Raw genomic sequence first — 24,719 nt, 5'->3', positions numbered from 1 at the left:
CGTGGCCTCCAACTGCTCTTAAACGCTAGTAAATGTCACGACTTCCACCGAAGTCGGCTCCTCTCCTTGTTCGGACGGCGGTCGGCGGTCGACGTCACCGGCCTTCTAGCCATCGCCGCTCCATTGTTCATTGTTCCATTTGTTTTGTTCCCCGCACACCTGGTTTACATTCCCTAATCACACTGCATATATATATTCCTCGGTTCCCCCCATGTCTTTGTGTGGAATTGTTTTGTTACGTGTTTAGTGTGATGCGCCAGACTGGTCTTTTCCCGGGTATCTTATTTTGACCCGTTGTATGTATTTGTCATACATTTGTATATTTGTGAGTGTTTTCGCGCTTGTTTACTTTTACCTGTGGCTGGAGGTTTTTGGACGCAGTTGCGTCTGTCTTTTGTGCCTCTGCCAAATAAAGTGTGCCTGATCACAACTCACTGCTCTCCTGCACCTGACTTCGTACCAGTAGCGCACAACCTTGACAGTAAAATTAAATGCATGCTCTTCAACCGATCGCTGCCCGCACGCCTAGCATCACTACTCTGGACGGTTCTGACTTAGAATATGTGGACAACTATAAATACCTTGGTGTGTGGCTAGACTGTAAACTTTCCTTCCAGACTCATATTAAGCACCTCCAATCCAAAATTAAATCTAGAATCGGCTTCCTATTTCGCAACAAAGCCTCCTTCACTCATGCTGCCAAACATACCCTCGTAAAACTGACTATACTGCCGATTCTTGACTTCGGCGATGTCATTTACAAAATAGCCTCCAACACTCTACTCAGAAAATTGGATGCAGTCTATCACAGTGCCATCCATTTTGTCACCAAAGCCCCATATACTACCACCACTGGACCTGTGTGCTCTCGTTGGCTGGTCCTCACTACATATTCGTTGCCAAACCCACTGGCTTCAGGTCATCTATAAGTCTTTGCTATGTAAAGCTCCGCCTTATGTCAGCTCACTGGTCACCATAGCAACACTCATCCGTAGCACGTGCTCCAGCAGGTTGATTTCACTGGTCATCCCCAAAGCCATTACCTCGATGGCCGCCTTTCCTTCCAGTTCTCTGCTGCCAATGACTGGAACGAATTGCAGCAGACTGAAGTTGGAGACTTATATCTCCCTCGCTAACTTCAAGCATTGGCTGTCAAAGCAGCTTATCGATCGCTGCAGCTGTACACAGCCCATCTGTAAATAGCCCATCCAACCAACAACCCTACCTCATCCCCATATTTGTTTTTTTGTTTATTTTCTGCTCTTTTGCACACCAGTATTTCTACTTGCACATCCTCATCTGCACATCTATCACTCCAGTGTTAATTGCTAAATTGTAATTACTTTGCCACTATGGCCTATTTATTGCCTTACCTCCTTACTTCATTTGCACACACTGTATACAGATTTTCTATTGTGTTATTGACTGTACGTTGGTTGATCCCATGTGTAACTCTGTGTTGTTGTTTTTGTCGCACTGCTTTGCTTTATCTTGGCCAGGTCACAGTTGTAAATGAGAACTTGTTCTCAGCTGGCCTACCTGGTTAAATAAAGGTGAAATAAAAATTACAAATAGTTTAGAGGGCTTCTAGTAGTATAGATTGGACACAAAACATCCACTTGTATTCTGGCTACCTATCAACTCAGTGAGTGGGTGGAGTGGGAGTGGTTGACTCCATAGGACTCCATAAGTGTGAGTCCCATGGAGCTTTTTGGTCTTAACTGGCCAGTGAAATATTGGAACCTACATGCATATGACATGACACTGCCCCAGTGTGAAGACCTTTTGGTCACAGTTTGCCAGGTGTGTTGGTGCTGCCATTCCCCATCTCCCCAATATAGAATTGTTGAATGATGACTCTTCACTGAGTCTTCACTGATTTAGATACGTTCTTATGAGCTGCTAGTATGTGTACCATAAAATAATGTGTTACCTAAAACCTTTCTGTCCTAAATCAGAAACACATTGTGGAGGAGCTGGAGTGTGAACTACAAGAATCCATGAGCCAGTCACTCAAGACGCCTGACAGCTTGATCGTCCCAGGTAAAGGGAAGAGACCATTGTGGTATATACAGCAAGGTGGGAAAGTATTTGATCCCTGCTGATTTTGTACGTTTGCCCACTGACAAAGAAATGATCAGTCTATAATTTTAATGGTAGGTTTATTTGAACAGTGAGAGACAGAATAACAACAACAAAAAATCCAGAAAAAGGCATGTCAAAAATTTTATAAATTTATTTGCATTTTAATGAAGGAAATAAGTATTTGACCCCCTCTCAATCAGAAAGATTTCTGGCTCCCAGGTGTCTTTTATACAGGTAACAAGCTGAGATTTGGAGTGCTCATAATCTCATTTTGTTACCTGTATAAAAGACACCTGTCCACAGAAGCAATCAATCAATCAGATTCCAAACTCTCCACCATGGCCAAGACCAAAGAGCTCTCCAAGGATGTCAGGGACAAGATTGTAGACCTACACAAGGCTGGAATGGGCTACAAGACCATCGCCAAGCAGCTTGGTGAGAAGGTGACAACAGTGGGTGCGATTAGGAAGAGTATCATTGGTAATATCATTGGTAATTTGGAAATAAATACATCAAGCACAGGCTGTAAACAGGACAAAATTACAAAATGTTTTGTATTCAATACACAAATTGCTAATTAAATTAATCAAAGCCAGTCAAAAACAACACCAGAAATCTGTCAATGCTACAAAAGGCCATGTATGGTGGTGTAGTGCTGCTTTAGCAGATACATAGTTACGCCGGTTATTAATATACAAATCCCCCTAGCAACTGACTCAGGGTCAGTATCCAACTCTTTCACATAATGACACCTTAGTGTATGCTGTATCCCACCCAGGATTGCCCTAGGTCAGATACATCAGCCCCTAGGTGGGATACATCAGCCCCTAGGTGGGATACATCAGCCCCTAGGTGGGGTACATCAGCCAGCCCCTAGGTGGGGTACATCAGCCAGCGCCTAGGTGGGATACATCAGCCCCTAGGTGGGATACATCAGCCCCTAGGTGGGATACATCAGCCCCTAGGTGGGGGATACATCAGCCCCTAGGTGGGGTACATCAGCCAGCCCCTAGGTGGGGTACATCAGCCAGCCCCTAGGTGGGGATACATCAGCCCCTAGGTGGGATACATCAGCCCCTAGGTGGGGTACATCAGCCCCTAGGTGGGGTACATCAGCCCCTAGGTGGGGGATACATCAGCCCCTAGGTGGGGTGGGGTACATCAGCCCCTAGGTGGGGTACATCAGCCCCTAGGTGGGATACATCAGCCCCTAGGTGGGATACATCAGCCCCTAGGCGGGATACATCAGCCCCTAGGTGGGATACATCAGCCCCTAGGTGGGATACATCAGCCCCTAGGTGGGATACATCAGCCCCTAGGTGGGGTACATCAGCCCCTAGGAGGGGTACATCAGCTCCTAGGAGGGGTACATCAGCCCCTAGGCGGGATACATCAGCCCCTAGGCGGGGTACATCAGCCCCTAGGTGGGGTACATCAGCCCCTAGGTGGGGTGCATCAGCCCCTAGGTGGGGTACATCAACTCCTAGGTGGGATACATCAGCCCCTAGGTGGGATACATAAGCCTCTAGGTGGGATACATCAGCCCCTAGGTGGGGTACATCAGCCACTAGGTGTGATACATCAGCCCCTAGGTGGGGTACATCAGCCCCTAGGTGGGATACATCAGCCCCTAGGTGGGATACATCAGCCCCTAGGTGGGGTACATCAGCCCCTAGGTGGGGTACATCAGCCCCTTGGTGGGGAAAGAAGACTTCCCTGGCAAACACTCTTGTACGTACCACAAGCTCTCCTCTCACTGTGTACCACGTGGGCCTGTGCATCAGCCAGGCTACAAGAAGACTGCTTTGAGAAAAGGATGTTATAGCTACTGCACAGTGGTGAGTTACATTGGTTTTCATTGTCAATGTTTTCTCTGTAAATCCTCTCATATACACTGTCAGATTTCAGATATTCCAGGTATCTCAGTCATGTTTGTTTGTGAAACGCAGCTACATTTCTGTATGGGATATTCTAAATACTCTCCAGAGACATAGGTTTGTCTCTCAGCTACAGCTCAAACATGCCGGATAAACAAACCATCTGAAACCAAAGCATGTTTCTCTTGGTACAGTGTAAAATAAGACAATAGTACATTCAACTGTACATTTTCTTTCATTTGGCTGTGACGTTTTGCAGCAGAACACATTGATATTTTCAAATTGCACACATCACACACAAACCAATTTGAAATGTTCCAGACTACACACAGAGCTGAGAGTTCAGCACCATGTATTATAGGGACAGGGCGCTTTAACAAAAACTATATAAGAAATAAATACTGCATGTTTAAAATACCTTTTTTTACATGGCAACTATCTGTGACTACCAGCAGAGGGAGATGGCTACTATAGCAAGGGTTAAAGCTAGGTAATCACACAATGATCTCTATTTCTGAGGTGTTTCTGTGTCTGGAAAGGCCGCCAGTGTGTTTAACAGTTCACAAACCTCTCATTGTCTTACGTCAGATAACGCCACGGCTATGTTGACGACTATGTTGAGGTTATTACAACCGGCCGTGATTGGGAGTCCCAAAGGGCGGCGCACAATTGCCCCAGCCTCGTCCGGGTTTGGCCGTGTTAGGCCGTCGTTGTAAATAAGGATTTGTTCTAACTTGGCCAGCTTCGTCCTGGTTTGGCCGGGGTAGGCCGTCGTTGTAAATAAGGATTTGTTCTAACTTGGCCAGCTTCGTCCTGGTTTGGCCAGGGTAGGCCGTCATTGTAAATAAGGATTTGTTCTAACTTGGCCAGCCTCGTCCTGGTTTGGCCGGGGTAGGCCGTCGTTGTAAATAAGGATTTGTTCTAACTTGCCTGGTTAAATAAAGATGACATTTTTTTTACATTAAAAAATGAGAGGAGGAATGCCGCCACCTGTCAGAAGACAATCCAGACCTCTAACTAATGGAATCTACTTCCTTTACTTTTGTAATGCTTCTTTATGAGTCCTTCTCCCTACTACATATCCACTACTGAAGGCCTCTAGCTACAAAGTCTTTGCAAGTTAAGCAGCAAATATAGCTATCTAGCAGCATTAATGCATGAATTATCTTGGCACAAGAGTGCACAGCAGCATTCACACCTAAGGGATACATGAACTGTTTATAAGTTTGTAATAGTAGAAAATCTATGTAACTATAGTAACAATACATTTGGTAGGGTGTTCGATGGGCAGAGAGCACTGGACTGAACCTTCAGAGGGAGGTTAGAGGGAGGTCAGAGGGAGGTTAGAGAGACTAGTAGCATTGGTGGTGGTCGAACCATAGTGGAACATGGGGCCGATAGAAGGCTCAGAGGTCAAGGGTCAGGGAGTGAGGGGTCATAGAGGGACTGAGGGAGGAATCAGTTAGCCCAGGGAGTTATGCTTCTTCAGGCTGTCTGAGCGCCTCACTCTGTCCTCCGGGGTATTTCTGTACCAGCTCCTGACAGACAGACTTAGATTGACAGACAGAGAGAGGGGAGAGATGGGGTGATTTTTATTCATTATAAATTATAGTTGTATTTTTTATTTTGTATGCGTTAAGGAATTAAAGAAGAAGGGCAGAGAAATAGGGGGAGAAGTAGAGAAATGTTGGAGACTGTACTCACCCCTGTCGGTTTAGCTGACCTGGGACAGGGGCATTCTGACCCTGACTTGGCTTCAGGATCCTGAGGGGGAGAGAGAGTGATGAGGTGAGAAATACAGAAAGGGCAGATAGATAGTGTACCACTGACCTGTACTGACACCGAAAACACTTTCCCCTATCTGGAGGATAACCATTTCATATGTACAGTTTTTTTTTAATATAGAAAGAAAGTAAGAGATGTGAAGTATAGGAGACAGTAAGAGATGTGACATATAGGAGACAGTAAGATATGTGATGTATAGGAGACAGTAAAGAGATGTGAAGTATAGGAGACAGTAAGAGATGTGACATATAGGAGACAGTAAGATATGTTAAGTATAGGAGACAGTAAGAGATGTGAAGTATAGGAGACAGTAAGAGATGTGACATATAGGAGACAGTAAGATATGTGATGTATAGGAGACAGTAAGATATGTGAAGTATAGGAGACAGTAAGAGATGTGAAGTATAGGAGACAGTAAGAGATGTGAAGTATAGGAGACAGTAAGAGATGTGACATATAGGAGACAGTAAGATATGTGATGTATAGGAGACAGTAAGATATGTGAAGTATAGGAGACAGTAAGAGATGTGAAGTATAGGAGACAGTCAGAGATCAGATCAAATCAAATCAAATTTTATTTGTCACATACACATGGTTAGCAGATGTTAATGCGAGTGTAGCGAAATGCTTGTGCTTCTAGTTCCGACAATGCAGTAATAATCCAACAAGTAATCTAACTAACAATTCCAAAAAAAAACTACTGTCTTATACACAGTGTAAGGGGATAAAGAATATGTACATAAAGATATATGAATGAGTGATGGTACAGAGCAGCTTAGGCAAGATACAGTAGATGGTATCGAGTACAGTATATACATATGAGATGAGTATGTAAACAAAGTGGCATAGTTAAAGTGGCTAGTGATACATGTATTACATAAGGATGCAGTAGATGATATAGAGTACAGTATATACGTATACATATGAGATGAATAATGTAGGGTAAGTAACATTATATAAGGTAGCATTGTTTAAAGTGGCTAGTGATATATTTTACATAATTTCCCATCAATTCCCATTATTAAAGTGTCTGGAGTTGAGTCAGTGTGTTGGCAGCAGCCACTCAATGTGAAGTATAGGAGACAGTAAAGAGATGTGAAGTATAGGAGACAGTAAGAGATGTGAAGTATAGGAGACAGTAAGAGACACGTATGTGCAGTCAGTAGGGGGCAGCACTGTTCTGTACCTGTTAGTGGGAGGGCTCTTTGGCTTCTTCTGTACTTTCCTGGCTTGTCCTGGAGACTCACCCACCCTGAGAGAACAGAACCATTCACATCAGAATAATTATGCTTTTATCTCAATAATGTCAGCCAAATAAATATATTTGTGATATGCTATCATAGTCTGATCTCCTGGTACAAATCTGAATAAGGCATCTGGTTTGATTACAGATCCATCATCTAACCAGTCCCACAGGACTCAACCCCCTCACCTCTTCTTCCTGTCCAGTGACCTCTGTGTGGCAGCAGACAGCACTCTGTCATTAGGACTCCTGGCTTTCTCCTATCGACCACACGCACAGACACACACACACACAGCCAGCAGATTGTCAGATACAGTTACACATCAGAATCATCAACAGTATGTTTTTAGCCTGGGTTAGTATGTTTTAGGCCAGGGTCAATATGTTTTTAGCCAGGGTCTGTATGTTTTAGGCCAGGGTCAGTAAGTTTTAGGCCAGGGTCAGTATGTTTTAGGCCAGGGTCAGTAAGTTTTAGGCCAGGGTCAGTAAGTTTTAGGCCAGGGTAAACATGTTTTTAGCCAGGGTTAGTATGTTTTAGGGCAGGGTTAGTATGTTTTTAGCCAGGGTTAGTATGTTTTAGGCCAGGGTCAGTATGTTTTAGGCCAGGGTCAGTATGTATTAGGCCAGGGTCAGTAAGTTTTAGGCCAGGGTAAACATGTTTTTAGCCAGGGTTAGTATGTTTTAGGCCAGGGTTAGTATGTTTTTAGCCAGGGTTAGTATGTTTTTAGCCAGGGTTAGTATGTTTAGCCAGGGTCAGTATGTTTTTAGCCAGGGTTAGTATGTTTTTAGCCAGGGTTAGTATGTTTTAGGCCAGGGTCAGTATGTTTTTAGCCAGGGTTAGTATGTTTTAGGCCAGGGTCAGTATGTTTTTAGCCAGGGTTAGTATGTTTTAGGCCAGGGTCAGTATGTTTTAGGCCAGTGTGAGTATGTTTTAGGCCAGGGTCAGTATGTTTTAGAGCAGGGTCAGTAAGTTTTAGGCCAGGGTAAACATGTTTTTAGCCAGGGTTAGTATGTTTTAGGCCAGGGTCAGTATGTTCTAGGCCAGGGTCAGTATGTTTTTAGCCAGGGTCAGTATGTTTTTAGCCAGGGTCAGTATGTTTTAGGCCAGGGTCAGTATGTTTTAGGCCAGGGTCAGTAAGTTTTAGGCCAGGGTCAGTATGTTTTAGGCCAGGGTCAGTAAGTTTTAGGCCAGGGTAAGTATGTTTTAGGCCAGGGTCAGTAAGTATTAGGCCAGGGTCAGTATGTATTAGGCCAGGGTCAGTAAGTATTAGGCCAGGGTCAGTAAGTATTAGGCCAGGGTCAGTATGTTTTAGGCCAGGGTCAGTATGTTTTAGGCCAGGGTCAGTAAGTATTAGGCCAGGGTCAGTAAGTATTAGGCCAGGGTCAGTAAGTATTAGGCCAGGGTCAGTATGTATTAGGCCAGGGTCAGTAGGGCCAGGGTCAGTAAGTATTAGGCCAGGGTCAGTAGGGTCATTAGGCCAGGGTCCGTAAGTATTAGGCCAGGGTCAGTAAGTATTAGGCCAGGGTAAGTATGTATTAGGATAGGGTCAGTATGTATTAGGCCAGGGTCAGTAAGTATTAGGCCAGGGTCAGTAAGTATTAGGCCAGGGTCAGTATGTTTAGGCCAGGGTCAGTAAGTATTAGGCCAGGGTCAGTAAGTAATAGGCCAGGGTCAGTAAGTATTAGGCCAGGGTCCGTAAGTATTAGGCCAGGGTCAGTAAGTATTAGGCCAGGGTCAGTAAGTATTAGGCCAGGGTAAGTAAGTATTAGGCCAGGGTCAGTAAGTATTAGGCCAGGGTCAGTAAGTATTAGGCCAGGGTCAGTAAGTATTAGGCCAGGGTCAGACAGAGATTGTGTGACAGATGAATCAAGGTTTTTCCATGCAGCTCATACGTTGACGGACAACCGAGAGGAAGGAGCGTCTTTTGCGTATATTTTTATCCATCAAAAGTTTAACTAATCTCTACTTTTGATGAAATTAATGATGAAATCATTCAAATGAACGATTGATGAAATCAGACGTTTTCATTTGAAGATTTTCTTTCCAAAATGCTACACATCCATTTTGAGAAATGTTTATTGTTTAAAGAAATTCTGAAAGAGATTGGTGTGTTTATTCGCTATCTAATCATGGCATTTAATGACAGACGTGTTATTTGTTTGAAATCTCACTGGATCGTTTCATTTCAGAGACAAATAATAATGTGGGTTTTTTCAAAACACTATTTGGGGTGGCAGGTAGCCTAGTGGTTAGAGACAGGTAGCCTAGTGGTTAGAGACAGGTAGCCTAGTGGTTAGAGACAGGTAGCCTAGTGGTTAGAGACAGGTAGCCTAGTGGTTAGAGACAGGTAGCCTAGTGGTTAGAGACAGGTAGCCTAGTGGTTAGAGACAGGTAACCTAGTGGTTAGAGACAGGTAGCCTAGTGGTTAGAGGCAGGTAGCCTAGTGGTTAGAGACAGGTAACCTAGTGGTTAGAGACATGTAGCCTAGTGGTTAGAGGCAGGTAGCCTTGTGGTTAGAGACATGTAGCCTAGTGGTTAGAGACATGTGGCCTAGTGGTTAGAGACATGTAGTCTAGTGGTTAGAGACAGGTAACCTAGTGGTTAGAGGCAGGTAGCCTAGTGGTTAGAGACTGGTAGCCTAGTGGTTAGAGACAGGCAGCATAGTGGTTAGAGACAGGTAACCTAGTGGTTAGAGACAGGTAGCCTAGTGGTTAGAGACATGTAGCCTAGTGGTTAGAGGCAGGTAGCCTAGTGGTTATAGAGGCACGTAGCCTAGTGGTTAGAGGCAGGTAGCCTAGTGGTTAGAGGCAGGTAGCCTAGTGGTTATAGAGGCACGTAGCCTAGTGGTTAGAGGCAGGTAGCCTAGTGGTTAGAGACAGGTAACCTAGTGGTTAGAGACAGGTAGCCTAGTGGTTAGAGACATGTAGCCTAGTGGTTAGAGGCAGGTAGCCTAGTGGTTATAGAGGCACGTAGCCTAGTGGTTAGAGGCAGGTAGCCTAGTGGTTATAGAGGCACGTAGCCTAGTGGTTAGAGGCAGGAAGCCTAGTGGTAAGAGGCAGGAAGCCTAGTGGTTAGAGGCACGTAGCCTAGTGGTTAGAGGCAGGAAGCCTAGTGGTTAGAGGCACATAGCCTAGTGGTTAGAGACATGTGGCCTAGTGGTTAGAGACATGTAGTCTAGTGGTTAGAGACAGGTAACCTAGTGGTTAGAGGCAGGTAGCCTAGTGGTTAGAGACTGGTAGCCTAGTGGTTAGAGACAGGCAGCCTAGTGGTTAGAGACAGGTAACCTAGTGGTTAGAGACAGGTAGCCTAGTGGTTAGAGACATGTAGCCTAGTGGTTAGAGGCAGGTAGCCTAGTGGTTATAGAGGCACGTAGCCTAGTGGTTAGAGGCAGGTAGCCTAGTGGTTAGAGGCAGGTAGCCTAGTGGTTATAGAGGCACGTAGCCTAGTGGTTAGAGGCAGGTAGCCTAGTGGTTAGAGACAGGTAACCTAGTGGTTAGAGACAGGTAGCCTAGTGGTTAGAGACATGTAGCCTAGTGGTTAGAGGCAGGTAGCCTAGTGGTTATAGAGGCACGTAGCCTAGTGGTTAGAGGCAGGTAGCCTAGTGGTTATAGAGGCACGTAGCCTAGTGGTTAGAGGCAGGAAGCCTAGTGGTAAGAGGCAGGAAGCCTAGTGGTTAGAGGCACGTAGCCTAGTGGTTAGAGACATGAAGCCTAGTGGTTAGAGGCAGGTAGCCTAGTGGTAAGAGACACGTAGCCTAGTGGTTAGAGACAGGTAGCCCAGTGGTAAGAGGCAGGAAGCCTAGTGGTTAGAGGCAGGTAGCCTAGTGGTTAGAGGCAGGTAGCCTAGTGGTTATAGAGACAGGTAGCCTAGTGGTAAGAGACACGTAGCCTAGTGGTTAGAGACATGTAGCCTAGTGGTTAGAGGCAGGTAGCCTAGTGGTTATAGAGGCACGTAGCCTAGTGGTTAGAGGCAGGTAGCCTAGTGGTTAGAGGCAGGTAGCCTAGTGGTTATAGAGGCACGTAGCCTAGTGGTTAGAGGCAGGTAGCCTAGTGGTTAGAGACAGGTAACCTAGTGGTTAGAGACAGGTAGCCTAGTGGTTAGAGACATGTAGCCTAGTGGTTAGAGGCAGGTAGCCTAGTGGTTATAGAGGCACGTAGCCTAGTGGTTAGAGACATGAAGCCTAGTGGTTAGAGGCAGGTAGCCTAGTGGTAAGAGACACGTAGCCTAGTGGTTAGAGACATGAAGCCTAGTGGTTAGAGACACGTAGCCTAGTGGTAAGAGACACGTAGCCTAGTGGTTAGAGACATGAAGCCTAGTGGTTAGAGACAGGTAGCCCAGTGGTAAGAGGCAGGAAGCCTAGTGGTTATAGAGACAGGTAGCCCAGTGGTAAGAGACACGTAGCCTAGTGGTTATAGAGACACGTAGCCTAGTGGTTAGAGACATGAAGCCTAGTGGTTAGAGACAGGTAGCCTAGTGGTAAGAGACACGTAGCCTAGTGGTTAGAGACAGGTAGCCTAGTGGTTAGAGACATGAAGCCTAGTGGTTAGAGACAGGTAGCCCAGTGGTAAGAGGCAGGAAGCCTAGTGGTTATAGAGACAGGTAGCCCAGTGGTAAGAGACAGGTAGCCTAGTGGTTATAGAGACAGGTAGCCCAGTGGTAAGAGACAGGTAGCCTAGTGGTTAGAGACATGAAGCCTAGTGGTTAGAGACAGGTAGCCCAGTGGTAAGAGGCACGTAGCCTAGTGGTTAGAGGCAGGTAGCCCAGTGGTAAGAGGCAGGAAGCCTAGTGGTTAGAGCGTTGGACTAGTAACCGAAAGGTTGCTAGATCGAATCCCTGAGCTGACAAAGTAAAATCTGTCATTCTGCCCCTGAACAAGGCAGTTAACCCGCTGTTCCTAGGCCGTCATTGTAAATAAGAATTTGTTCTTAAATTACTTGGTTAAATAAAATAATATCCGCCTTACTCTCAGATAATGAATACTGCTAGATTATACACAACCAAATGTAACAAATATATTTTTTTTTATAAAGAACTGTACAAGTGATACATTTGTGACATCCAAATTTAAAAACATTTATGAGATCTGTATGTAAAGCATTTACATTTGACATTTTCGTCATTTAGCAGATGCTCTTATCCAGAGTGACTTACAGTTAGTGCCTTCATCTTAAGATAGCTAGTCACAGTCAAATATACAGTATACGAACATTGCATTCCAGTTAAACAATTAAACAATGGATATATAGTGTATAGTATTTTGCAAAAAAAATAATTTTAATACACACTTAAAATCTATGAATTAAAAATTGTGAAGGTACCTAAAAGTTATCATTTGTGGTGAAAAAACACAAATGTGAAAAATTGTGGATATAGCGTTTTGGAAATAAACTTCATTTGTCTCCAAGCTGCGGCCTTAGGGTCAAGCTAGGCTCTGCTTTAAAAAGTTAAATAATGTTTTATCTAAGGTCACTTTTCTAAGGGACTTTACACTTGTTTTTGTGATTTATTACTGTGAGAGTGACAAAGTTTAAGTCCTTCTGTTATGATTGGCCTATTTGTGTGACTGACAGTTAAAAGTCCCGCTCAGTGTGTTGTGGTTGGTCCAAGTCTGTGATTGAAAGGTGAAATGTCCAGTCAGGTTACCATTTCTCGTAGCTTCTTCTCTGTGCGGACCTCTCTGTCCAGCTGCAGCAGAGCCAGCCTCTCCTCCAGGGGCATCTCAAAGAAGATGTCATGGATGTCATATCGAGCCGCACGCAACTGAAGGAGGGGACACACATACAATATAATCAATACTCGTAGTCATCCGGTTCCACTTTCTGTGTGTGTGTGTGTGTGTGTGTGTGTATTTGTCTCTCTCTCTCTCTCTCTGAGTGTTACCTGTGCCCTGACTCTCTCCTGCAGAGACAGGTCCTGTGCTGAGATGGATCCTCTCTTCTGTGGAGCTTCAGTCTGGAACGAGCAGATGAACTCTTGTGTGTCCTAAAACCAAACCATTGAAATTATTAATTAATAAAGGTGATCATCTTTAAATCAGTCAAAGTCCAATATGACTGTGTTTCAGTTCCATTATGATTCAGTTTCTATTCCCCTACATACCTACACTGTATAGTAGTATATACATCTACACTGTGTATACGTGTGTGTTTCTGTGTGCAGATATAAGAGTGCTCTCACCTGAATGGTCTGGCGCAGCTGTTTCACCTTCTCTGTCTGGAGCAGTCTGCGGGTGAGGAACCCACAACTGATGGCTCCCAGACGACACAGCGCCCTCTGCTGTTCAACTGTCACAACCTGAGTGAGGACCAGTAGCATAGTAAGGAATAGACACATGGAAATCAACTTACACTCAGTCAAGAGAAGATTGTATTACATTAAATATATTGTATGATAAAACAGTGAAACACACATATCCATCGAACATGATTCTGGAAATGGAGACACAAGAGGTAGCACCAACAGTTGGAAACCACACACATATACTGTATGTAGAAGCACACGCATATACACAAACACACAAGCACCTGACTGGGCCTTCCCCGGGGCTTGCTGGCCCCCCAGGTGGGCCCCCACAGGTAGACAGGAGGCTGCATGGAGGGAGAGGGAGCACTGGAGCTCAGTGGAGAGGAGAAACCTGGAGAGAGAGAGAGAGAGAGAGAGAGAGAGAGAGAGAGAGAGAGAGAGAGAGAGAGAGAAAGAAACCTTTTACACATTACATTCACACAGAAACAGGTAAATAGGCAATAAACAACTCACGTTACCAAGATGGCTTTACATTTCTGAGACCTACAGGAGAACCATTGTTGCAGTATATGTATTTATTGTGTCAACAGTTAGGTCTGTATTTTATTGATGAATTTGCACATAAAAAATCAAATACAATATGAAGATGAGAATTAAAAGACAAAAGAAATGTACAAGCTGAGGAGAGGTAAAAAACGAAAATGCCGTAAGGGTTTTGTAAAGCACCTCCCTATTTCAAATAGTAATAGAAAAAATAGTAATATTTCCCCATGCTTCAACCCAATGACATCTACCAAGGTATTGGTTTGTGTGTGTGAGTTATTCTTCCATGCCACAGTCCACCTACCCATGCTGTGTACACTGTGTCTAGGTGACCTATCAGTAGCACTCAGGGTGGGGCTAAGGCTAGGGCAGGAAGGGCTGAGTCCACCGTCCCCACTCAGGAGCCGGCCACACCCCTGCTCTCTCAGCCTCTTCCCCTTCTCATCCAGCTCCTAATAAAGACACAGAGAAACACACACACACACACACACACACACACACACACACACACACACAGGAGCGTTGTCCCGTGACGGATGTGTAGTATTGAGGATTGAACAGTCACTTCTCTACAGCAGCCAAACAAAACACTTTGCAAATGCTAAGATATTCAAACTTATGGACCTTAAAGCCACATTCTGGGATTCAAAAACACTTGTTTTGGTATACAGCTGAGGGGTGGGGCTAGGGACATGTAACCCCTCTCAAATTCATACTACACAGAGCTCTAGATGCAAGGACTGACAGACCATGACATCCATGAAACAGCTTCCCAAATCCCAGACTGTAGCTTTAAAGTTCAATTATCTGTGTGACATTGTCTGCAAACACTATACTGTATATAATATCACAAACTAGGAAGGAATGCTGATAGTTGTGGAAGAATAGTGACAAATGTGGCTTTTGATACATTGAGCAGGGTCAACATGCTATGGTTCCATGTCCTGACCTGACAAAGGCGCTGTTGTTCTCTCTTCTGTTCAGCCATGAGAAGAGACATCTGCAGGGCATGCTCCTCCTCCAGACGCCTCTGCATCTCCTCCAGAGCACTCACATGTCGCTGGGTCTCCTCTGAAACACACACACAACAAAAAAAGACACATAAACGCACGGCCAGTCGTACACATACAAGTGCACATACCACACACACACATGCATGAACGCACACACACACACAATTATTTTCAATGATTGCACGAAAAGTAGTGGACTTTACATTCAAGACAAATTAATCACAGAGTACTCAGTACAGACTGAGTTTTCTTCATAACACTCTCTTATATCATACACACTACGTTACAACGATCTCTCTCTCTCACCTGTCTTACTGTCCTGCTCCTCTAGGGAAGAGCTGGGTGTGATCCGTCCATCATGGGGCCACTGAGGCCCCTCAGGATCCAGCCTCATCTGGCAAGGAGAGAGGTCAGGGGTCAAGGGTCTCACGTGGGGCCTTAGCAGCGTTGCCGAGGGGTTTTCCACCTCATAGGACTGATTCAGGGGGACCGCGGGGCTCCTACGGCTCGGGGCCAAACGAGGCACTCCCCCCATGAAGCGCGGGAGCCTCTCCTGGCTGTGGCCCATGCCAGGTCCTGAGGCAGAATGGGAGGAGTGGAGCTGGCTGTCTAGGGTGTGGCAGCGCCGGCGAAACCCAGAGCTGATGATGTCATGATGCCCATGTGAACCAGTTCCGGAGGTACTGACTGGGCTGCAGCTCTTCTCCTGGACCGGGCTGGTGCCACACTGGCTGCCACGACAACTACTACCGTCACTGACGCCTGACCCCCGTTCCGGTGACCTCATCACCCCTGTCGCCATGACAACAGTGCTCTCCTGGTGCCTCCCCACTAGCCCTCTGGGGATGAGGTCGGCCGTGCCAATGGGGAAGGAGATCAGGATGTTACCAGTGGACACTGGACGTGGTCGGCGGTGGTGGGGGCGGGGACTCATGCTGGGTTCAGGGCTGGGCAGGAGGGCGTAAGGGTCGGGGAGGCCAGATGAGAGGCAGCTAACCCGAGAGTCATATGGGTCACACACAGCCTGGTACTGGGCTTGCGCTTGGGCAGGATACTGACTCTGGTGCTGGATGTGGGCCTGGGTCTGAGGTGGGTTTAGCGGACTGTGGCGCAGGCTGTACCCCTGTTCAGGTTTCATCTCTCCCAGAGGACTGCGGCTCTCGTTCTCCTTGTCAGAGAGGCTCTCCGCAGACGGGGTGGTGGAAGTGACCCTGCCGATGACCTTTGACCCCCTCTGGGCCTGCTCTCTCTCCACATACTCCCTCGACCTCCTCAGAAGGCTCTGGAAACTCACATCCTGACCGCCCCCTATCTCCTCCTCTCCCCTCCTCATCTCCTCCTCTACCTCCCACCTCTCCTCCTCTACCTGCTTCTCTCTCTCCTCTGCCCTGTACCCATTCAGGACTATGGGGGACTCAGGTGGAGGGGTGGTGGGCCGATCCGTAATGTGTAGCCCAACAACACCACCGCCCCTGGGTAGCCCAGGGGAGTCTGTCACCAGGGTGTAGCCATTCACTGTCTCAGGTTTTGGGGAAAGGCAATATGGCGGAGTTGGTAGATCCATTTTACCCTCCATCTCTGGTACTTTGTCCACCTGTAGTAAGAGAGGCAGAGAGAAGAGGGGAATTAACACAAATAATCAGATATGGGCTGCGTCCAAAAAAGCACCCTTTTCCCTTTATACAAGCACCCTTCTCCCTTTATAACAAGCACCCTTTTCCCTTTATAACCAGCACCCTTTTCACAAGCACCCTTTTCCCTTTATAACAAGCACCCTTTATAACAAGCACCCTTTTCCCTTTATAACAAGCACCCTTTATAACAAGCACCCCTTTCCCTTTATAACAAGCACCCTTTTCCCTTTATAACAAGCACCCTTTTCCCTTTATAACAAGCACCCTTTTTTCCCTTTATAACAAGCACCCTTTATAACAAGCACCCTTTTATAACAAGCACCCTTTTTTATAACAAGCACCCTTTCCCTTTATAACAAGCACCCTTTCTTTTATAACAAGCACCCTTTATCCTTTATAACAAGCACCCTTTCCCTTTATAACAAGCACCCTTTTCCCTTTATAACAAGCACCCTTTATAACAAGCACCCTTTTCCCTTTATAACAAGCACCCTTTTCCCTTTATAACAAGCACCCTTTTCCCTTTATAACAAGCACCCTTTTCCCTTTATAACAAGCACCCTTCTCCCTTTATAACAAGCACCCTTCTCCCTTTATAACAAGCACCCTTCTCCCTTTATAACAAGCACCCTTTATAACAAGCACCCTTTTCCCTTTATAACAAGCACCCCTTTCCCTTTTAACAAGCACCCTTTTCCCTTTATAACAAGCACCCCTTTCCCTTTATAACAAGCACCCTTTTCCCTTTATAACCAGCACCCTTTTCATAACAAGCACCCTTTTCCACCCTTTATAACAAGCACCCTTTTTCCCTTTATAACAAGCACCCTTTTCCCTTTATAACAAGCACCCTTTATAACAAGCACCCTTTATAACAAGCACCCAGGCACCCTTTATAACAAGCACCCTTTATAACAGGCACCCTTTTCCCTTTATAACAAGCACCCTTTATAACAAGCACCCTTTTCCCTTTATAACAAGCACCCTTTATAACAAGCACCCTTTTCCCTTTATAACAAGCACCCTTTTCTCTTTATAACAAGCACCCTTTTTATAACAAGCACCCTTCTCCCTTTATAACAAGCACCCTTTTTTATAACAAGCACCCTTTTCCCTTTATAACAAGCACCCTTTCCCTTTATAACAAGCACCCTTTTCCCTTTATAACAAGCACCCTTTTCCCTTTATAACAAGCACCCTTCTCCCTTTATAACAAGCACCCTTCTCCCTTTATAACAAGCACCCTTTATAACTCCCTTTATAACAAGCACCCTTCTCCCTTTATAACAAGCACCCTTCTCCCTTTATAACAAGCACCCTTTATAACAAGCACCCTTTTAACAAGCACCCTTTTCCCTTTATAACAAGCACCCTTTCCCTTTATAACAAGCACCCTTTTCCCTTTATAACAAGCACCCCTTTTCCCTTTATAACAAGCACCCTTTTCCCTTTATAACAAGCACCCTTTTCCCTTTATAACAAGCACCCTTTTCCCTTTATAACAAGCACCCTTTTCCCTTAATAACAAGCACCCTTTTCCCTTTATAACAAGCACCCTTTTCCCTTTATAACAAGCACCCTTTATAACAAGCACCCTTTTCCCTTTATAACAAGCACCCTTTTCCCTTTATAACAAGCACCCCTTTCTCTTTATAACAAGCACCCTTCTCCCTTTATAACAAGCACCCTTCTCCCTTTATAACAAGCACCCTTCTCCCTCAATAACAAGCACCCTTCTCCCTTTTATAACAAGCACCCTTTTCCCTTAATAACAAGCACCCTTCTCCCTCAATAACAAGCACCCTTTTCCCTTTATAACAAGCACCCTTTCCCTTTATAACAAGCACCCCTTTCCCTCAATAACAAGCACCCTTTTCCCTTTATAACAAGCACCCTTCTCCCTTTATAACAAGCACCCTTCTCCCTTTATAACAAGCACCCTTCTCCCTTTTATAACAAGCACCCTTTTCCCTTTATAACAAGCACCCTTCTCCCTCAATAACAAGCACCCTTCTCCCTTTATAACAAGCACCCTTCTCCCTTTATAACAAGCACCCTTTTCCCTTTATAACAAGCACCCTTCTCCCTTTATAACAAGCACCCTTCTCCCTTTATAACTACCCAAGAAGACTCAAGGTTGTAATCGCTGCCAATGGTGCTTCAACAAAGTACTGAGTAAAGGGTCTGAATACTTATGTAAATGTGATTTGCAAACATTACCCCAAAACTATTTCTGCTTTGTCATTATGGAGTATTATGTGTAGATTGATGTCGGTAAAATCGATTTAATCCATTTTAGAATAAAGCTGTAACGGAACAAAATGTGGAAAAAGTCAAGAGGTCTGAATACTTTCCGTATGTACTGTATGTGTATATTATGTGTGTGTGAGCAAATCAGTGAGTCTTTGTATGTGTGTTGGAGTATCAGTGAGTGTTTGTATGTGTGTTGGAGTATCAGTGAGTGTTTGTATGTGTGTTGGATTATCAGTGAGTGTTTGTATGTGTGTTGGAGTATCAGTGAGTGTTTGTATGTGTGTTGGAGTATCAGTGAGTGTTTGTATGTGTGTTGGAGTATCAGTGAGTGTTTGTATGTGTGTTGGAGTATCAGTGAGTGTTTGTATGTGTGTTGGAGTATCAGTGTGTGTAGTGTGTAGGGCCCTGTGAGTGTGTAGGGCCCTGTGAGTGTGTAGGGCCCTGTGAGTGTGTAGGGCCCTGTGAGTGCGTAGGGCCCTGTGAGTGCGTAGGGCCCTGTGAGTGCGTAGGGCCCTGTGAGTGTGTAGGGCCCTGTGAGTGTGTAGGGCCCTGTGAGTGTGTAGGGCCCTGTGAGTGTGTAGGGCCCTGTGAGTGTGTAGGGCCCTGTGAGTGTGTAGGGCCCTGTGAGTGTGTAGGGCCCTGTGAGTGTGTAGGGCCCTGTGAGTGTGTAGGGCCCTGTGAGTGTACATAGTCAGTGCAAAAATAAGAATAAAATACAAAGGTCAACTCAGATAGTCCGTGTAGCCATTTTGTTAGATAGTGTATTTTATTGTTCAGAAACCTGTTGGTGTCAGACTTGATGCACCAGTACCGCTTGCCATGCGGAAGCAGAGAGAACAGTCTCTTGCAGGGTTCCCCTAGCTGGTGGTTTACTTGGCCCCCCAAATTTCTGAGCCAAAAAAAAAGTTTGTTGAATTTTCATTGTTGGAGATTTTTTTTTTAAACTGTAAAAACACAAGGAAATCAGCTCCAAGTGATTTTAATATGGGAAATATGTTCCCACAACCATCCAGCTAATCTAGTTGATGATCCTTGGTCTACGGCTTGGGTGGTTGGAGTCTTTGGGAAATGGTTGTCTGAGACTGACCTGAGCACTGTCCAGGATGTCCTGAACCCTGGCCAGCAGGCTGCTGCTGCGTAGTGCCTGTCTGTCCACCTCCAGCTGGGCAGCCCTCTGTCTGTACTGGGACATCTCGCTGCGCTGCTCCACACTCAGCTGAGGATGGATCACAATAAACACACACGGTCAGAGAGACACACACAAACAAGAATACATACATAGTCAGATAAAGACAAACACAGATAGGCGCGCATGCACCAACACACATTCTCGCCTGGGTCTCTCGGAATCCATGTGACAATGTTTATATTACACTTAGCACATTTTTTTCTATCTAGAACCTTAAAGGGTTCTTCGACTGTCCCTATATGTTACATCTGCTCCTGCCACGCCCTATACTTCTCATCCTGTGTCTCCCTAACCTGCCACCTCTTCCTCTGTGTGTGTGTGTGTGTGTGTGTGATTGTGTGGTCGGAGACAGGTGTGCTGGAGGCAGACCAGAACCCCACCAGCTGCAACCCGTTCCATAATCAAGACCTCTACAAATACTCATGCCTGCCACTTTCACGGTGCCAGATCGTAACCTCTGTTTTTAGCCGTTTGTACCTGCTTAGATCCTGTTTTTGTGTTATGCCTGTTTTCTCTTACCTGACACCGTTTTCCTCTCCGCTACAGTTCTGCCCGCTCTGGCTCTGGCCCCTGTCTCCAGTCCCACGTCTTGTCAATCCTGCTACTCTGTCCTGGACCCCCCCCACTCCACTGCATCCTTGGATTCCTCTCAGGACCCGCTTACCCAGTCCCAACTCCCCTCGCTCCAGCCTCAGCTGCCGCAGCTGGCTTCCTGCAACCCGCCCAAGCTTCCCCTGGCCTGCACCCCATGTTCCCCGTGTGTTCAAATAAATACCTTGGTTACCTCATCCCAGTCTCCTCGTCTGAGTCTGCTCTTGGGTTCACCTGTTCCACTCCGCGTGACACTATAGGATAACCATTTGAAGAACATTTTGGGTTCCATGTAGAACCCTTTCTACAGAGGGTTCTACATATAGCCCAAAAGGATTCTACCTGGAACCAAAAAGGTCTCCTATGGGGACAGCTGAAGAACCCTTTTGCAACCCTTTTTTTTCCTAAGAGTGTAGGATACTTCTTCCTTAGAACACAACAGTCAAGTTCTGGAATGTGGCACAGAGCCAGAGTAGGCCTAATGACCTTCCCTCTAATCAGCTCTCAAATCTCTCTCTCCAATTCAAGGGGCTTTATTGGCATGGGAAACATATGTTTACATTGCCAAATTAAGTTAAATAAACAATAAAAAATGAACAGTCAACATTACACTCAACAAAAGCTCCAAAGGAATAGAGACATTTCAAATGTTATATTATGTCTATATATATACGTGTTATGACGATGTTCAAATAGTTAAAGTACATAAGTGAAAATAAATAAACATAAATATGAGTTGTATTTACAATGGTGTTTGTTCTTCACTGGTTGCCCTTTTCTTGTGGCAACAGGTCACAAATCTTGCTGTGGTGATGTATTTTACCTAATAGATATGGGAGTTTATCCAAATTTGATTTATTTTCAAATTCTTTGTGGATCTGTGTAATCTGAGGGAAGTATGTGTCTCTATGGTCATACATTTGGCAGGAGGAAGTGCAGCTCAGTTTCCACCTCATCTCCTGCACACGTACGCACAGATGCACACACACAAACCCACAAGGCATGCACAAACACACACCCCTCTCTATCCCCACTCTCACAAACAGCTCCTCCCAGTAAACTTAATCAGGCAGCAGTAAGACAACATGGATCAGACAACACCCCCACCCCGGTGGGGACAAGTAACATTTCTTAGGGGACATAATGATGCTCTCCTCTCCCTGCCAAAGAGGGATACTTTTTCCAATAAAACTATGTTCATGAAGTGGTCATACATTGATTCAGACTGATGCTAATATTGAGTTTTATTGGTAAGATGTGTGTGTCATATCCAGCGATGACTAAAAGGGCAATCTGTAGTTGCATCAATTTTTGGACTTAAATTAATTATATGTACCTATTGTTCCTTGAAGAATATAACTTATGAGTTTAGTTCAACTATAGCACCCCATCAGAACCCCCAAAATAAGCTTGTTTAACTCCAATGTTTGTAAACAAAGTAAATATAAACAAACACTATATAGCTTCAAAACATGGTTAACACTACACTTTTTATATCATGGATGGTCAGCCTTGTCTGACTATGAATTTGAGAGTGGGTACATTTCTCAAGCCCCATCCCCATATTTGGACCAAAACAGGGACAGGGAATATGCTTTGAACCATTGACTGCCCCTTCAATACTCTGTGATTTAACTAAATAAACAATGACGTGTTTTTATGGTGACTCTTTCTCTAAGACATGTGAATTACAAAATGTTTAAGCCAGATATTTGTTGTGTGTGTGGGCATAATGGTGTGTGTCCACTCAATGCCCATTGCTCACAATGCTACATTGTAAACCAAAGGATCATTGCGTTTGGTTACCATGCAACTTGAGAGTTACAAAACCGCAGACAGGAGAATACCCACACATACACAAACTCTCCTGGGGAACCATGTTGTTGTCATGAGAGAAAGCAAAGTCACCCCCATGACAACAAACTACGCTCACTGGGCTGAATCCTAATTGGATATAAGTATGCTTAACTTAACTCAAACAATTGTGCACCGTTTATGCGGAAGGTTGGAATTACATGCATGGATAATATCTATGATTAGGATTTAGCCCACAATATATACAATGTACTTAAGGGATAATCAACAAGGGGCATGAGTCCTATGGAAAACAACGAACGACGTGGAAGGTGTGTTCCACGTCACACTAGCGGAGTGGGACTAACCTTCCAAGGAGTGACATTATTTTTCTTAGAACGCATAGCACCTTGTTAATTATCCCTTTTATCCCATGGCTATAATTGAACACATTTGCCGCTTGAAATGTATTCATTTGCAGGTACAAATGGGTTCAACATTCACTGAAGTAGATAGCAAGTTTACTAGACAGCTACCGTAGTTGCTTTGGTAACCAAGCAAACAGCCTTGCTAGTTTAGCTAACCAAACCATCAGTCCTAGCTTGATATTATGAACATCGAAATCAACAATGCCAATAATGGTTTAAATTTCAAAGAGCTTGTAAGAACTGAAGGCATTGAATTCTACTGTGCTGATATACTGTTCGTTATAGGGAAATAATGCACGCTCTAGAATGCCTTTCAAGACAATCAGAAAGGAGTTTTCAACAACGCCATGGTATACATCTACAGTACATCCAACGCTGGGGAGGAATTGGAAAAAAGACACTGTAATATCCTGGAATCCACAAACAGAAAAACACATGTTAACATGTTTTCACTTTGACACAACTCCATTCCCACCCCTGACCTTATGTTATATCTATATCTATACAGCTCTCCGCACCTTCTTCCCTTTCCCCCAGACTATGTCCTTACCAAGGGGGAGAGCACAGCCCTTCCATGGAAGTGGATGAAGGAGAGAGCTTCCACAGGACCAGTTGGCTCACAACCTGTCTGTTGGCCTTGGCTCTTCCCCTGGCTCTCCGTCTGCAGTCTGGCCAGGCTCCGCAGACAGAAGTCCTCGTAACTCTCCATGTCCTTGTTTGGGCTCCAGCCTCTCAAAACGGCTGCTTACAACAGACACAGTCAGAAGAACAGTCATGGAGCGGTACAGTAGCCAACGAGAGAGACACAGTCAGAAGAACAGTCATGGAGCGGTACAGTAGCCAACGACAGAGGGTATTTGACAAGACACTGGAGCCAGGTGATCAAGCCTGTAGGCTAAATGTCAACACAACAAGAAGCTCTGCAGTGTGTGTGAACCATGAAGGCCTGAGGTTAGGCACTATCTGCTGTCAAGCTATGAACAACTGGAAGAGCCAGACAAACAAACACAAGGAGGGCTCTGTCTTTAGTCACTGTATATCTCACACAATCATCACATTCCACTCATGCTATTCTATTCTGAGAGGCATGATGAAGAATCATGTTTCTGATCAATGTGATTGCTTTTAAGGGAATGCTTGTCAGCAAAGACAATGAAGGTGCACACGCACTCAAGCACACACATACACAATATTTTATTTAAACCTGTAGTTAACCCACATTGATTGAGAATGAATGAGATCCTCATTATCAAATAATTAAGCAGCCGGATTGAATGCCCCACTGACCCAATATCTCGACCAGAATAAGTATGGTCAGATAATTACCGCAACACCAGTTTCATTTTCCTGATAATGTGGTTATTTCATGGATGAATAGGTGTAATGAAAAGTCACCTGGGTCAGTGTGTGAATATCCTGTCTTATTATTGGTTCCCCCAGAGTAGGTAAATAACAGCCACGGCTAGTGGAAGACACAGTAGCACTGTACGGTGTTATAGTCCACTCATTAACGTTACATGGCATGATACAAATTACAGTCAAGCGCTTCTAGCCTACACTTTGATACATTATAGCAGAATAGTCTGGCTGGCAAACAGTGCATCCTCAATACATTTTGCGGCATGGTAATAGTATTTGACTCGTGAAGCAAGCCATGCTTCTACAGCTGTGCCCAGCAGTGGCTGACTGACAGCGGGTTTTGTCCGTGCCCATCCCTCTCCTCTTACCCTGATTTTCTAGCGTGACATCCACAACCAATGGCTCCGTGTATCTCTTTTCTTCCCCTAAATACAAAGTTGAAGACAAATGAATATCTCCTGGCGTCGTTTGTCTTATGGTTTCTGTTGCTTTTAGAATTTCAGAATCGTGAATTTCTCTTCTGTTTCAGGTTTGCCTCAAATGGTCCTCATCACATCGACCTCTTCCGGTCGCAACAGCGCCTCCTAGCAACATAATTTAGGCCCAGTTCCATTTCTATCCCCAGCACCTTCATTTCCCCTAGCCTCAGCCTCCAATGTTGAAAGGTGTAATATGATTTTA

The 24,719-nt window shown here is 44.9% G+C and overlaps 1 protein-coding gene and 1 long non-coding RNA gene across 6 annotated transcripts; one reads left to right on the top strand and one right to left on the bottom strand.

The window, feature by feature from the left end:
* Positions 1 to 2,545: 2,545 nt before the first annotated feature.
* Positions 2,546 to 3,320, top strand: LOC121845292. 3 transcript variants are annotated; one of them, XR_006082493.1, is made up of 3 exons: positions 2,546 to 3,050; positions 3,167 to 3,208; positions 3,258 to 3,320. It is a non-coding gene; the product is annotated as an uncharacterized LOC121845292 (long non-coding RNA). The 3 variants fall into 3 exon arrangements; XR_006082494.1 differs by having other exon boundaries at positions 3,146 to 3,208; positions 3,279 to 3,319; XR_006082492.1 differs by having other exon boundaries at positions 3,146 to 3,208; positions 3,258 to 3,313.
* LOC112262542 (centriolar coiled-coil protein of 110 kDa) lies at positions 3,242 to 24,630 on the bottom strand. Of its 3 annotated transcripts, none has more exons than XM_042316350.1 (14): positions 24,407 to 24,630; positions 23,230 to 23,423; positions 19,765 to 19,893; positions 15,097 to 16,384; positions 14,727 to 14,848; positions 14,082 to 14,229; positions 13,516 to 13,625; positions 13,169 to 13,285; positions 12,872 to 12,973; positions 12,635 to 12,751; positions 7,180 to 7,250; positions 6,934 to 6,999; positions 5,667 to 5,726; positions 3,242 to 5,512 (listed from the first exon to the last, which is right to left on the bottom strand). In XM_042316350.1, exons 2-14 carry the CDS (start codon positions 23,386 to 23,388, stop codon positions 5,425 to 5,427), a joined length of 2,577 nt encoding a protein of 858 aa, XP_042172284.1. In that variant the 5' UTR covers positions 23,389 to 23,423; positions 24,407 to 24,630; the 3' UTR covers positions 3,242 to 5,424. The 3 variants fall into 3 exon arrangements, with proteins under 3 accessions (XP_042172284.1, XP_042172283.1, XP_042172285.1); XM_042316349.1 differs by having other exon boundaries at positions 23,230 to 23,420; positions 24,407 to 24,629; XM_042316351.1 differs by lacking the exons at positions 23,230 to 23,423; positions 24,407 to 24,630 and adding an exon at positions 20,642 to 21,139.
* Between the last annotated feature and the right edge of the window lie 89 nt (positions 24,631 to 24,719).

This window comes from Oncorhynchus tshawytscha, unplaced genomic scaffold (assembly GCF_018296145.1).
Source record: "Oncorhynchus tshawytscha isolate Ot180627B unplaced genomic scaffold, Otsh_v2.0 Un_contig_1758_pilon_pilon, whole genome shotgun sequence".
Lineage (NCBI taxonomy): Eukaryota > Metazoa > Chordata > Actinopteri > Salmoniformes > Salmonidae > Oncorhynchus > Oncorhynchus tshawytscha.
The sequence above is the reverse complement of the archived record's forward strand: the minus strand, read 5'-3'. Positions and strand labels throughout refer to the sequence as shown.